The sequence below is a fragment of the Terrapene carolina genome, unplaced genomic scaffold (genome assembly GCF_002925995.2).
Source record: "Terrapene carolina triunguis isolate 2854851 unplaced genomic scaffold, T_m_triunguis-2.0 Scaffold235, whole genome shotgun sequence".
NCBI classification, from domain to species: domain Eukaryota; kingdom Metazoa; phylum Chordata; order Testudines; family Emydidae; genus Terrapene; species Terrapene triunguis.
The window spans coordinates 1,694,636-1,708,545 of record NW_020664586.1 but is presented as its reverse complement, the minus strand read 5'-3'; the positions used below and the strand labels follow the sequence as shown (position 1 = coordinate 1,708,545).

At 62.3% G+C, this 13,910-nt stretch overlaps 1 protein-coding gene across 2 annotated transcripts in view; it reads left to right on the top strand.

Annotated features, from left to right (window-relative positions):
- MST1R (macrophage stimulating 1 receptor) overlaps positions 1-12,875 on the top strand; it is a 45,316-nt gene extending 32,441 nt beyond the window's left edge. For both annotated transcript variants that reach the window (XM_024193691.1, XM_024193688.1), the window contains exons 10-19: positions 825-918; positions 1,739-1,963; positions 2,617-2,763; positions 3,980-4,136; positions 4,968-5,060; positions 5,539-5,754; positions 7,223-7,303; positions 7,790-7,971; positions 10,927-11,036; positions 12,321-12,875. In XM_024193691.1, the coding sequence (XP_024049459.1) occupies positions 825-918; positions 1,739-1,963; positions 2,617-2,763; positions 3,980-4,136; positions 4,968-5,060; positions 5,539-5,754; positions 7,223-7,303; positions 7,790-7,971; positions 10,927-11,036; positions 12,321-12,585 (1,570 nt within the window). In that variant the 3' untranslated portion in view covers positions 12,586-12,875. The remainder of the gene's footprint in view (positions 1-824; positions 919-1,738; positions 1,964-2,616; positions 2,764-3,979; positions 4,137-4,967; positions 5,061-5,538; positions 5,755-7,222; positions 7,304-7,789; positions 7,972-10,926; positions 11,037-12,320) is intronic.
- The last annotated feature ends 1,035 nt before the right edge of the window (positions 12,876-13,910 follow it).

Genomic DNA, 13,910 nt, shown 5'->3' with positions numbered 1-13,910 from the left:
TACAGACAGTATAGAGCCAATACTTATAACTTTAAATACAAAAATGATATATGCATACAGATAGCATAATCATTACCAGCAAATCATAACCTTTTCATAGACACCTCACTTGACAACCTTTGTACAATATTTACTGCAAATATGTAACTGTGATTGCAACAATGATCTATACGGTCATAGTTCATGTCAATAATGTCACCCCCCCACACACTCCAACCCTACTCTCCAACCTCCCCGGATCACAACCTCCCTCCCCCACCCCCAGCTTGCATGGCCTCCTCCCTGCAGGGGACGGTGAAGAGCCTAGCACTCTGTGCCCAGCAGCCTGGCCCATTTCACCCAGCTGAGGGCCCCCTCCTGAGAGCCCAGGTGTCCCCCCTCCAGGCTGGGGATGGGGCAGCCCCCTGATTCCATGGGCAGCCCCAGCCTCCTCCTGCAAGCCCATGACACGTGGGAGTTCACAGCATGGGGGGTTAGGAACAGGGGGCACAGCTCCCCTTGTGCGCACCAGAGGCCCAGGCAGCGTATCTAGCCAGCATACCCCAGATGGGGTTCCCCTGGGTCCCCAGGGCATCCCGTACGGGGTTCCCCTAGCCCCATGGTCCCCAGCACACCCAACACTGGAAGCTGGTCCGGCCCGTAGGTCCCTAGTGCATCCGTCCAGGGTTCTGCCGGCCCCGGGGTCCCCAGCATGCTCTGGCGAGGGGCTCCCCCAAGCTTGTAGGCCCCCAGTGTGCCCTGGCCGGGTCTCCCCTGGCCCTGAGGTCCCAGGCTCAGGGCTGTGCTTCACGTTCCATATGGCAGTGATCTGTGACCTTCTGCAGGGGTTCGGCCCTCACCATCCATGGCACCAGCCTGGACTCCGTGTATTACCCCAGAATCCAGTTTGTGGACGCCAGCATGGCAACGGAGGCCAAGGTGAGTGTGAGGGGCGGGGCAGGGCCGGCATCGTGGGCCAGGGCCGGCTGAGGCAAGGGGATCACAGTCAGGGAGCTGGGCATGATGTGCTGAAGGGGGAGAGAAAAACGGGCTTGAAACGCTGGTCGGGCCTGGTGCAGGCAGGCGCTGTAGGAGATTCCACCCGGTCTGCCAGTGCCCCCCAATCCTGCCCCTCAGCCCCTGCTAGCCCAGCCCTGGGCCACCCTGAGCTCTGCCATTTCCCCCCCAATCCCACCCCACAAGCCCTGCTAGCCCAGCCCTGGGCTCCTCCCCAGCTCTGCCAGTTCCCCTCAGTCCTGCCGCTCAACCCCTGCTAGCCCTGCCCTGTGTCCGCCCAGCTCTGCCAGTGCCCCCCAATCCCAACATGCAAGCCATGCTAGCCCAGCCCTGGGCTCTGCTCAGTGCCGGCCCACAGGCCCTGCTGTCCCAGTCTGAAGTCTTGGGCCCAGGCCGTGCCAGTCATAGGAGGTTGTGCGTTTGCCAGGAGGCAGCTGAGAGCTCACACACTCGTGTCACTGGTGGCTCTGGTCTCCAGTTATCCAAGGCGGGCGCGTTAAGTTGGTGCTGCAGCCTCGGGCTCCCTGCAGACGTAGTGTGCCTGTGGCAGGGTAGGGGGGGTGGCGAGAGGCCTGGGCCGGGACCGTAGCATGCAGCCAGCAGAGCGAAGGGCGGTGCGGGCCTGGGCCTGATGGGGTGCCTGGGAACCGGTTCCGGGCCATGTCCAGGGAGCACCGGGTCCCCTCCCCACTGTGAGCTCTGCTCCCGGGTACGCTCCTTCCAACGCACCTTGTCCCCTCAGGTGTGCGCGGGGCCGCGCTCTCCCGAGCAGCTGGTGTGCCAGAGCCCAGCCTACCCCTTCGCTAACAGGGTGGAGAGCGCCCATGGCAACCTGACCGTGCTGCTGGACGGCTCCCCCGGGCGCAGGGCTTTCCACCTGCGCTACTACCCCACGCCTCAGATCCTGCCCTTTGAGCGCGACAACACGTACCACCTCAAGTCTGGTGACGACGAGATCGAGATCCACGTACGGAGGGGGCTGGGGGAGGCAGGGGGCCCAGGCAGGAGTGGCACTGAGGGGGCCAGGCCAGGCCTGCATTGGTGGGCTGGGGGCCAGAAGAGTGCCATGGGATGATGGCTGGTGGGGATGGGATAGGGGAGGGCCCAGGGCATGGAGGGATAGCCAGTGGGAGGGAGGGGGAGGGGGAGGGCCCGAGGCCGGGCCGATGGCTGGTGGGGGAGGGCCTGGGGCCATGGCCAGCAGGCTGAGGGCCTGCAGGGGGATGAATGTCTGGCCCTGAAGGATGGTGCACTGGTTAGGGCGAAGGGATGGGAGCCCAGGCGAGAGGCTTGGCAGCTGGAGCTGAGGCTGGGGTGGTGCGGTCCCCTGGGGAGGGGTGGGCCTGGGGGTTCCCGGGGTCTCAGGCAGGACGGTTCCTGGGAGAGGCTGCGGGGTTCCCCAGGGAGGTGGGGTGGTTCCTGGGGGAGGCGGGGTGGTTCCTGGGGGAGCGGGGGCAGCTCAGGCCGGGGGGCGGGCAACCTTGGAGAGGTGGGGTGGCTCAGGTGGGGGTGGGGTTCCAGGGAGAGGCCAGGGCGTTCCTTGGGGAGGTGGGGCGGCTCAGGTGGGGGAGTTCTCTAGCTAGGGTCGAGGGATCCCCATGACGGTGGCTGTGTGTGCAGCAAATCGGGTTGGATGCGCTGGTGGGCTGCATGAGCATCACCGTGACTGTGGCGGGCCAGGACTGCCACCCCAGCGTGCTGAAGAATGAGGTGACCTGCCGGATCCCCAGGAACCTTAGCCTCCCCCTGGATGGAGTCCCTGTGCAGGTAGAGCCGAGCTGGAGGGAGGACAGCGCTCGCCCTGAGCTGGGCTCCCAGGGTTTCGCCCCCCTTTCCCCTGGCTGGCATGGAGCCCAGGGAGACCCAGGCTGGCTCAGGGCTGTGGCAGCACTGCCTAGACTGGCCCTCTGCCCTGGAGGGTCTGGCCCACAGCCTTCCACCCCCTCTCCCTGCCCTTCCTCTTTGGACAGTGCTCGGGACTGAACATGTCCTGAGTGCAGCTGCCTGGGGAAGGCTTTCCCAGCCTCTGGAGGGCACCAGGCCTGTGGGGAACGGCTTCCCCACTGCCAGCCAGCTGCTGGGCGTCTCTCCTGGTTCTGCTGCCTGGCACACAGTGAGGAGGGCAGGGGAAGCAGCGTACAGCCCAGCATGCAGCCACAGGCTGTGCCAGCTGCTTGTTGTCTGCCCTGGGTGCAAAGGGGTGGCCGGGGGGTCCATGCCGGCTGAGCCCACGTGGTGACCCTGTCAGTCTCCTTCCTCTGGTGTCTCTACAACATGGCACGTGCTGGGGTGGCATCTTTGATGCCCATGTCTTGCCCAACCTGCCTCACCCAGTGCTCACTGCTGAAACGAGTAGGTGCCAGGCTTTGCAAGAGTGCTGCCAGGCAGGGCTGGGACGGGACAGAGCGCGGGGGCTGGGGTAGCTGGCATGCATGCTCAGAGCAGCCCAGTAACAAAAGGGTGTAGCCCCATGGGCCAAACGATGGGAAATGTCCTCTGGTCCATTAGGCAACGATGCCCATCCTGCCAGGGGAGTGTGGGTCGGGGCTGGCCATGTGCCACATGTGCTGCTTGCTTCTGGGCCCTCTGTCGTCCCACCAACCCTGGGCACTGAATCCCTCAGTACCCAGGAGACCTGTGTGGAGTGGAGCTCCCTTCATGCCAGCCCCACCCCCTCTGGAGAATCTGGGCAGGAGCGCCAGCTGCAGGAGTACAGTGTGTTAATGCTTCAGAGAGGCAGAGTGGCACGGCGCATAGAGCACTGGGCTGGGACTCAGGAGACCTGGGCAAGTCACGGCCGTGCCCCGGTTTCCACTAACCTTGACAGCACACTGAGATTGCTGGGTGAAAGTGCTAGATAAGAGCTGGGGTGGTGATCAGCGCCGGGGGTGGGCAAGTCCCCCTAATCCTGCAGATGGCTTAGGGACCCATTCTCTGCCTGCTGGCTGCCCAGGCACTGACTGCCTGCCCTGTCCTTCCCCAGATCTGTGTGAATGGCGCGTGCCAGCACCTGGGTTCGGTGGTGGCCACTGTCTCCCCAGACCCCCTGACGGGCATCCTCCTGGGCATCATCACCATCTTCGTGTTCGGCTGCCTCCTGGTGTTCCTGGTGGTGAAATGCAGACGCAGGAAGGAGATGGGTAATTCCCTTCCCACAGAGGGGGTGTTGCACCCCTGAGCCTGCCATGGCCCCATTCCCACAGGCACTGAATGTTGTGTCACATGCTCTCTGCTCTGGCAGCGTCCGCTCCTGTTCTGGGCCCCCAGCTGGGTGTCATATGCCTTACCTGGGTGAATTGGACTGTGCCCCATGACCATGGGGGAGTGTCTTCTGGCATTACAAGCAATGCGCACATCATCCTGCTATCTAGGCACCAAGAAATTGCCCTCCCCCCACACACATCGTTACTGATGCTGCGCCAGTCCTTAGGGTGCTGACTCTGAGGCCTGGTCTACACTAGGACTTTAATTCGGATTTAGCTGCCTTAATCCGAATTAACCCTTCACCCGTCCACACTACAGAGCCAGTTAATTCGAATTAAAGGGCCCTTTAAATCGATTTCTGTACTCCACCTCGACGAACGGAGTAGAGCCTAAATCGATTTTGTTAATTCGAATTAGGGTTAGTGTGGACGCACACCACCGAATTACTGTATTTAAGTTAATGGGGTAGTGTGGCCGCACACCACCGAATTAATGTGGTTTAAAACCGAATTAAGGTGCTTAGTGTGGCCGCGCACAATCGAATTTATACAACCTGTTTCCCAAATTCGAATTATCTAAATTCGGATTAATCCTGTAGTGTAGACATACCCTTAGTGGGGCTGGGCCTCCCGTCCTCTCAGTGTGGCAGGGGGGCTGAGCGATGCCTGTGGCCAGTGGGATATCTGGTACCCAGCAGAAATGGGCCAGGCCACTAGGCCAACGTTGGCTCTTGGGACTCTGAATGGCTTCTTGTTCCATGTCCTCAGGGACCGAGAATTTGGAGATGCTGGTGAATCCCAATGGGAATGCCCCCAGCTTTGCCCTGCTCCCCTCCTTCATGGACTACCGGGATGTGCAGGGTAAGGAACTGTCATGCCAGGGGGCACTGCTCACTGTGCCTGCAGCCTGTGGGGGCAGGGCCGAGTCACCGTCCTTGCAGCAGACACCCCTTCCCTCCCCCCGACCCACACCAGCCGGGAAAGGCCTGCCCAGCTTGGGGCAGCCCTGCCCGTGTTAGAGCCGCACCAGCATGTCAGTCGGCTCCCTTCTATTCTGCCCCAGTGGACGGGTCTCGGCCGTGGCTGTGTGCAGCTCCTGTCGACTGGTGCTCGCCAGCCGTGGGACCCCCGCCCACAAGCTCCCAGCACTGCAATGCCTGGGGGCCCTCACGGGGCTGGTGTGCATTGATCGGGAGACCCTGGGGATGTTCTGAGGGGCAGTTCCTCTCTCTGCCCCAGTGGGGGGCAGGCAGCAGGGCACACAGGCTGATCCAGTGGAGGGGAAGGGTTTTGCCAGGGTCTCGCTGTGACTTTCCTCTCTCTGCCTGGTTCCTGGCAGTGCTGCCCCCAGCAGTCACTCCCAGCGGTGGCTTTGCCAGCAGGCGCTTCCGAGATGCCTCCTACATGGGCAGTAGCGACAGCTCTGCCGTGCCACTTGTGAGGATGCCGTCCTGTTGCGTCAAAAACCTCCGTCCCGAGCTGCTGGAGGAGGTGAAGGACATCCTGATCCCAGAGGAACGGCTGCTAACACACTGGGACCGGGTCATCGGCAAAGGTTAGGGTTAGGGCCCGCCTGGCACGGCAGCGTGGCACAGTGAGCGCTGAACTGCGGCTGGGTCGAGCCCTCATGGCATCTGCAGCCTGGCACAGGAGCGCTGAGCCGTAGTTGGGTTGGGCTGGGCCTGCGTGGCACCCGCAGCCTGGCACTGTGAGTGCCGAGCTGTAGTTGGGTTAAGCTGGACCTGTGTGGCACATACCGACTGGCACAAGGAATACTGAGCCATAGCTGGGTCGGGCTGGGCCCATGTGGCGCATGCAGCCTTGCACAGTGAGCGCTGGGCTGGGCTGGACCTGTGTGGCACATGCAGACTGGCACAGTGAGCGCTGAACCGCGGCTGGGCTGGGCCTACATGGCACATGCAGATTGGCACAATGAGTGCTGAGCCGTAGCTGGGTCGGGCTGGGCCCACCTGACATTCCCTCTGTGTCAAGGTCCCACCCCAGAGAAGCTCAGTACTAACAAGAGCCCCCATGTGGTGCTGATCCAGCACGGATGGTGTTCATCTGTGGCATGGCATGCAGGGTTGGGCACGGGGGCGGGATTCCACACCCGCCACAGTCTCGCTGCCTGGCCCCGGCTGCTCCCCTGATCGGAGGGACCGGTCCCTGCCCACGGCTTGAGGGCTCGGGCTGAGCAGCATGGCATAGTTTGGTTGTGCCAAGATCAGCCCGTTCCCCGGAGTGCCAGGTGCATGCCTGCGGCTGGTGGCTGTTGCCCAGCTAGGTCACCTCTCTGAACCCGATGAGGGGCAGTACCCGGCCCAGCGCAGAACAGCCCTGTGGGGGAGCCCATCAGGCCGGCCTGGAGGCCCCACAGCAGGGCAAGGCCGTATCTGGTGCCTGTCTGGGCCCTGCAATGCCAACATGGCCCCATCCCCTCAGCCATATCCGGTTCCCGTCCAGGCCCAATGGCGCCGACATGGCCCCGGCCCCTTAGCCGTATCTGGTGCTGGTCTGGGTCTTGCGACGCTGACATGGCCCTGTCCCCTTGGCCATATCTGGTGCCCATCTGGGCCCTGCGGCACCGACATGGCCCTGTCCCCTTGGCTGTATCTGGTGCCCATCTGGGCCCTGTGGCACTGACATGGCCCCGTCCCCTTGGCTGTATCTGGTGCCCATCTGGGCCCTGTGGCACTGACATGGCCCCGTCCCCTTGGCTGTATCTGGTGCCCATCTGGGCCCTGTGGCGCCAACATGGCCACGTCCCCTTGGCCGTATCCAGTACGTGTGGGTGCCTCTCCACAGTAATGCAGCCCCAGCCCCCCTGCTGTATCTGGTGCCCATCTGGGCCCTGCAGCATTGACACCCTCCCAGCCCCCCTGCCATCTTCCAGCCCATCCCCTTGGACTCTAGGTGTTTGTCCTGCCTGTGGCAGGCTGGCTGGGGGCTGGAGCAAAGGGCAGCTCGGGGCGTTCCTTGCTGCATGGCGGCTCTGTCCAGGGTGCCTGTGTTTTCCCGGCCAGGGCATTTCGGGAGCGTGTACCACGGCATGTACAGAGATCTGTCAGAGAGGGAGATCCACTGCGCCGTCAAATCCCTGAACCGTGAGTGCCCCTCCCTCTGGCTCCTGGCCTGCTCTCCCACAGGGGTTGCCTCTGCCGTGCTCTAGGGGGTCCCCAATCCCTATCCCCCCGGGGTCCCTCCAAGCCCCGCCTGCTTCCTGCGTTGGCCCTTCATTCGTGCCAGGCTGTGGGCCAAGGAGCAGGAGGTGAATAGAGCAGGAACCCCACCTATCTGGGCTATGCCTGACTCCTGGGCATTTTCAGGCCTTCCCCCTGTGCAGCTGCCAATGCCGGGGGCCAGGAAGCGTGTGTGTGCCCGGCCCCTGCTGTGCCTGGCTGGTGGCTGGGCGTGGTGTCCCATGGCATGGGCGTAACCCCTCTGTGATGTAGCCACCGCTCTCCCGTGCCCTCTGCTGCTCCTTGCTGGGCTCCGGACAGCCCAAGTCGCCCCATCCCCTGGGGCCTGTCCCTGTGATGCAGCTCCCGGGCTGGTTGGTGCCCCAGCCTCATGGCTGTGCTTGGTCCCAGGGATCACCGACGTGGAGGAGGTGGAGGAGTTCCTGAAGGAGGGGATTCTCATGAAGAGCTTCCATCACCCCCACGTCCTGTCGCTGGTGGGTGTCTGCCTGCCGCGCCAGGGATTGCCCCTGGTCGTGCTGCCCTACATGAAGCATGGAGACCTCCGGCACTTCATCCGCTCCAAGGAACGGGTAAGCACCGGACAGCCACCCTCCCTGCTCAAGGGCCAGGCAAAGGCAGGGTCACCCTGGCTGGGGGCAGAGGAGAACGGGTAACCTCCTGTAACAATGCTGCCCTTGGTGGGACACTTCTGAGAGTACCAATTCAGGACAAATTGCTTAGAGCAGGGCAGTTACAGCCCAAGGCTGAGGTTTTTCCAGAGGTGAAAGTAAGCCGGTACAGTCCGGACTGGACCATCTTCTCCGTGGGTGATTTAAAGGGCCCAGGGCTCCAGCCGCTGCGGAGAGCCCCGGGCTTTTAAAATCACCGCTGGAGCTCCAGCTGCTGGGCTTGGGTGGGGATTTAAAGGTCACGGAGCTCCAGCCCCTGCGGGGAGCCCTGGGCCCTTTAAATCCCAGCCCAAGCCCGGCTGCCGGAGCCCTGGGCCCCCGGGAACCGGGCTTCGGCCGAGATTTAAAGGGCCTGGGGCTCCCCGCAGCGGCTGGAGCCCCGGGCCCTTTAAATCACCACCGGAGCCCTGCTGCCGCTACCCCAGCCCTAGCCCGAGCCCTGTCGCCCGGGGTAGCGGTGGCAGGGCTCCCGCGGTGATTTAAAGGGCCTGGAGCTCTGCGGTGGCCGGAGCCCCGGGCCCTTTAATTCGCCCCGGGGCTCCCAGCCGCCTCTGCAGCTGGTAGCTCCGGGGTGATTTAAAGGCCCTGGGGCTCCCAGCCACAGCCGGAGCCCCAGGCTCTTGAAAGGCCCCACCTCTTCCCATTGAGGCCATGCCTCTTTCGGTTGAGTCCCCGGCCCGCTCAGGACTCCGGCGTACCGGTAAGTCCTTTAAGTTACTTTCACCTCTGGGTTTTTCCACCTTTAAGACACACCAAACCAGACAGACAGAGAGGACTTTGGTTTTACCCCACTGGCTAACCATAAGTCATACAAGCAATACCCCTAGACACTCCAGTTTCCCTGTATCACCACCAGTGCCACTTGTTAAGGGGACGAATGGTTATGAAAACCAATACTCCAGTAAAAGAAAAAAGGTTCTCCCGATCCCAAAGGACCAAGCCCCAGACCCAGGTGAATATACAAATCGGATCTTACCTACAAATCATGCTGTTGCCAATCCTTTAGAATCTAAAATCTAAAGGTTTATTCATAAAAGGAAAAAGATATAGATGAGAGCTAAAATTGGTTAAATGGAATTAATTACATACACTAATGGCAAAGTTCTTGGTTCAGGCTTGCAGCAGTGATGGAATAAACTGCAGGTTCAAATCAAGTCTCTGGAATACATCCACAGCTGGGATGGGTCATTCAGTCCTTTGTTCAGAGCTTCAGTTTGCAGCAAGGTTCCTCCATAGGCAAGAAGCAGGATTGAAGACCAGATGGAGGAGTTTTCAGGGCCTTTTATATTCTCTGCCCGTGGAAGGACACTCCTTTGTTTTTACTGTGGAAAATCACAGCAGCAAGATGGAATCTGGAGTTACATGGGCAAGTCACATGTCCATGCATGATTCAGTTTGCAGGCCAATGCCATTGTTTACATGTTAGTTTGAAATTGGCATCTCTCAAAGTCCATTGTCAGTTAAGTGTTTCTTGATTGGGCACTTACTGAGAATAGTCCCTTCTCAAGAAGCTGACCAAATGCTTCACTGAGTCTACTTGGAATCAAATACATTTGAGATACAAGTACATAGCCCATATTCATAACTTCAAATACAAAAATGATACACATATACAAATAACCAGCAAATTATAACCTCTTCATAGACACCTCACACAACAACCTTTGTACAATATTTGCTGCAAATATATAACAGTGGTGGCAACAATGATCTATACGGTCCCAGTTCATATTAATAACATCACACCCCCTGCCCCCAGAGCCAGGCCCCATGCAGCTACCTGCCTAGCCAGCCTGTGCTCTCCGGCCCGGCCCTGCCCTGGGCGCGGGGGCCAGCAGATGCGGCCAGGCAGCACCACGGCCATTGGGTTTCCAGGAGCTGCCAGACCTGTCAGCTAGGCTGAAGCTGCTGCAGGGGGCGTTCTGTATCACAGGGTCCCAGTGGGGCAGGGGGTGCCTGGGTCTGGGGCGGGGGCTTGTGCTGCCTGCCGAATGGGCAGGAAGGTGAGATGAGGGCTGATGGACACCCAGCAGAGCCCATATGCCCCTCCCACCAGCCAGCCACCAAGTCCCCCTGCCCCCAGGAGGCCAGGAGCCCCGCCCTTGTCCTCATGCTGTTCTCTCCAGGCTCGCTGGCCAGCAGGGCTGCTTTGCGCTGGGAAGGTGAGGGGCTCACCTGGCTAGCACAGGGTGCCCTGCATTCTCCTCCCCCAGCTCTGCCACTGCCCCTTTGCGCTGCCCTCCAGCCCCTCTGCTTTGCGACTGCCCCTCCACACCACCCTCCAACCCCCCAGCTATTCCCCTGAAGCCCCCCAGCTCTACTGCTGCCCATCCACACCATACTCCAGTCTCCCCACCCTCAGCTATTCCCCTCTCCCCCGCTCTGCCACTGCCCCACCGCGCTGCCCTCCAACCCCCCAGCTCTGCCCACTGCCCCTCCATGCTGCCCTCCAGCCCAGTGCTCTGCCACGGCCCCACCATGCCGCCCTGCAGCCCCCAGCTATTCCCTTCCTGAGTCCCCTACTCAACTCTGCCCGGGCAGCTCACTGCCGCATGCCAGCCCCCAGCCATGGCCAGGGGCAGGCTCAGCAGAGGGCCATGCTCCTGTGCCCCACACCTGTGTCCTGTAGGGGTTGCCATGGAGACCCTCCAAGCAGCGTTCTAGCCAGGTCTCCCGACAGCCAGCTGTGGACATTGCCCTGCCCGGCGCTCTGCCCCAGTCTCCCAGCTCCAGATGCAGGGTGGCTGGGGGAGCTGGTGGTCGCAGGGCTCCAGCCATTGCAGTGCCAGGTAGGGGCTGTGCTGTGCCCAGGCACGAGGGACGGGGCTGCATGTCTCCCTGCTCCTGTCTCCCCAGAACCCGACGGTGAAGGACCTGATAGGCTTCGGGCTGCAGGTGGCGCAGGGCATGGACTATCTGGCCCACATGAAATTTGTGCACAGGGACCTGGCCGCCAGGAACTGCATGTGAGTGTGGTGGGTGGGTGTCCGGGGCCTGTGTGCCCGGCTGCGGGATGCTGGGGATGCGTCACTAGCCTGGAGCACTCACGGGCACACTCCTAAGCATCCTCTTTACTGCAAGTCGCTTCCCAACGGGACGCTCTGTCCAGGCACACTGGCCTCGGGAGCCCAGGCCATGGCACCCATTCCTCTGAGTGCCGCTGGCGAGCCCGGGCCTGGCTGATGGGGATGGAGGGCTATGGGGCCTGGCATGCCACCTCTGTGCCAGCTGAGCCTGGGGCTAGTGGGTACCATGGCATGGCACTGTCCCCTCTGTGCTGGCTGAGCCTGGGGCTGGTGGTACTGGGGCCTGGCACTGCCCCCTCTGTGCTGGCTGAGCCCAGGGTGGTGGGTACCAGGGGCCTGGCATGTCCCCTTTGTGCTGGCTGAGCCTGGGACTGGTTGATACAAGGCTCTGGCACTGTCCCCTCTGTGCCAGCTCAGACCAGGGCTGGTGGGTACCAGGGCCTGGCACGCCCCCTCTATGCCAACTGAGCCTAGGGCTGATGGGTAACTGGGCCTGGAACACACCCTCTGTGCCAGCTGAGCCTGGGGCTGGAGGGTACCAGGGCCTGGCACTGCTCCCTCTGTGCTCGCTTAGCCTTGTTCTGGTGGGTACTTGGGTCTGGCAGTGCCCCCTCTGTTCTGGCTGAGCCTGGGTCTGGTGGGTACCAGGGCCTGGGAAGCCCTGTCTGTGCCAGCTGAGCCCAGAGCTGGTGAATACCGGGGCCTGCACTGCCCCTTCTGTGCCAGTGGAGCCTGGGGCTGGTGGGTACCAGGGCCTGACACTGCCCCCTCAGTGCCGGCTGAGCCTGGGGCTGGTAGGTACCAGGGCCTGGCATGTCCCTTCAGTGCCGGCTCAGCCTGGGGCTGGTGGGTACTGGGACCTGGCATGCCCGCTCTGTGCTGGCTGAGCCTGGGCAGCAGCAGGGTGAGTGTTAGTCAAACCGCCTCAGAAGGAACCCTGCTATTATGAGGATGGGGTTCGTGGCCCAGGAACAGTTACTCTGCCAGCTGGGAGGGTGGACACGTGGCCCTGGGAGCTGCACTGAGACCTGCCAGCCTGTGTGCCAGTGGCCCCTGAGTGCCCGCCCATGGCTTTGGGTCCAGATGTCTGGGAGCTGGAGATAAGCGGCTCCGAATGCCAGGCTCCCGGAGCAGTGCCACCAGCTCAGCTGGCATTCCCCGGAGCGGTGGGGACCAGGCTGGTCCTCCTCCCACCCTCCCTCCAGCCCCATCTGTGCCTTGCAGGTTGGACCAGACGTTCATGGTGAAGGTGGCGGATTTCGGCCTGGCCCGGGACGTCTTTGATAGGGAGTATTACAGTATCCGGCAGCACCGCCAGGCCAAACTGCCCGTCAAGTGGATGGCGCTCGAGAGCCTGCAGATCCAGAAATTCACCACCAAGTCGGACGTAGTGAGTGCGGGGTGGGCTGTGTGTGGGGCTAGTGCATTGCCTGTGCCCATGCCACGCCCACTGGGGAGCGCCCAGGAGCTAGGTGGCTATGGCAAGTGACCGCAGAATGGCCCTGTGTGGCTCCCAGCTGCTCCAAGTCCAGGAAAGAGCTCTTCTCTCCTCTTCATGCCAGCTCCCGCCCTGGCTGGACCCTGCCCCCCACCGGGCACCCTGGGCGCATGGCTGACGGAGCCAGGGTTAGTGGCCGGTCCGCACACGGTGTTACATGCCCCCCATGGCATATGGGGCTTTGGAAGTTTAGACCCATTACGTGTGGCTTGCCCTTTCCCAACAGCCTGCCACCTGCGCTGGCTGTGCTGTGTCAGGTGGCAGTGGGCAGAGCCCTGCCAGCCAGCGTGACTGGCACAGAGCAGCACTCGCTGAGCACTTGGCCTCCAGCTGAGCTTCCTTGGCTGCACAACAAGGGTCTCGGCGTCTCCTACCACTTGGCATTCCCATTGCTGTGCAAGGGAGGGGAGAGCGTGGCCCAGGCAGAGCCCGTCCCCAGGGGTCAGAGACCAGCGTGGGGAGAGCATGGCCCAGGGGTCAGAACGCGGCCCGGGGGTTAGAGCTCAGTGCCAGCAGACACCACTCCTGACGTCGCTGACCCAGGCAGGTCCGTGTCCTTGCTGGCCCATGCTGGGCCTACGTGGGGCCTCAAAATATGGCTCTCCGGCGGGTGGGCAGGTCAGGTAGCCAGAGGTAAAGAGCTGGGGGAGGAGCGGGGATGTAGCTGTCCCCTCGCTGGTGGAGACCAGAGACCTGATGGGGCAGATTCTCCCATGCCTGCTGCTGTGGGCACTGCCCAGGCCAGGCTCCCGATCAGGGTCTCCTCAGGCACTGCCCACATGTGCAGTGGTAGGGTTACCATATTTCAGCAAGCAAAAAAGAGGATGGGAGGAGCCCCGCCCTAGCCCCGCCCCTGCCCCTCCCACTTCCCGCCCCCCTCAGAACCCACAACCCTCCCCCCGTCCCTTGTCCCCTGACTGCCCCCTCCTGGGACCCCTGCCCCTAACTGCCCCCCAGGACTCCACCCCCTACCTAAGCCTCCCTGCCTCTTGTCCCCTGACTGCCCCCTCCTGAGACCCTCCCCCCATCCTAACTGGCCCCCTAGGACCCTACCCCCTACCTGTACCCTGATTGCCCCAACCCTTATCCACACCCCCACCCCCAGACAGACCCCTGGGACTCCCACGCCCCATCCAACCACTCCCCACCCCCTGACAGCCCCCCCCAGAACTCCCGACCCATCTAAACCCCTCTGCTCCCTGTCCCCTGACTGCTCCGATCCCTCTCCCCACCCCTGCCCCCTGACAGCCCTGCCCCCAGAACTCCCAACCCCCCCCCCCGCTCCTTGTCCCCTGACTGCCCCCTCCTGGGACCCC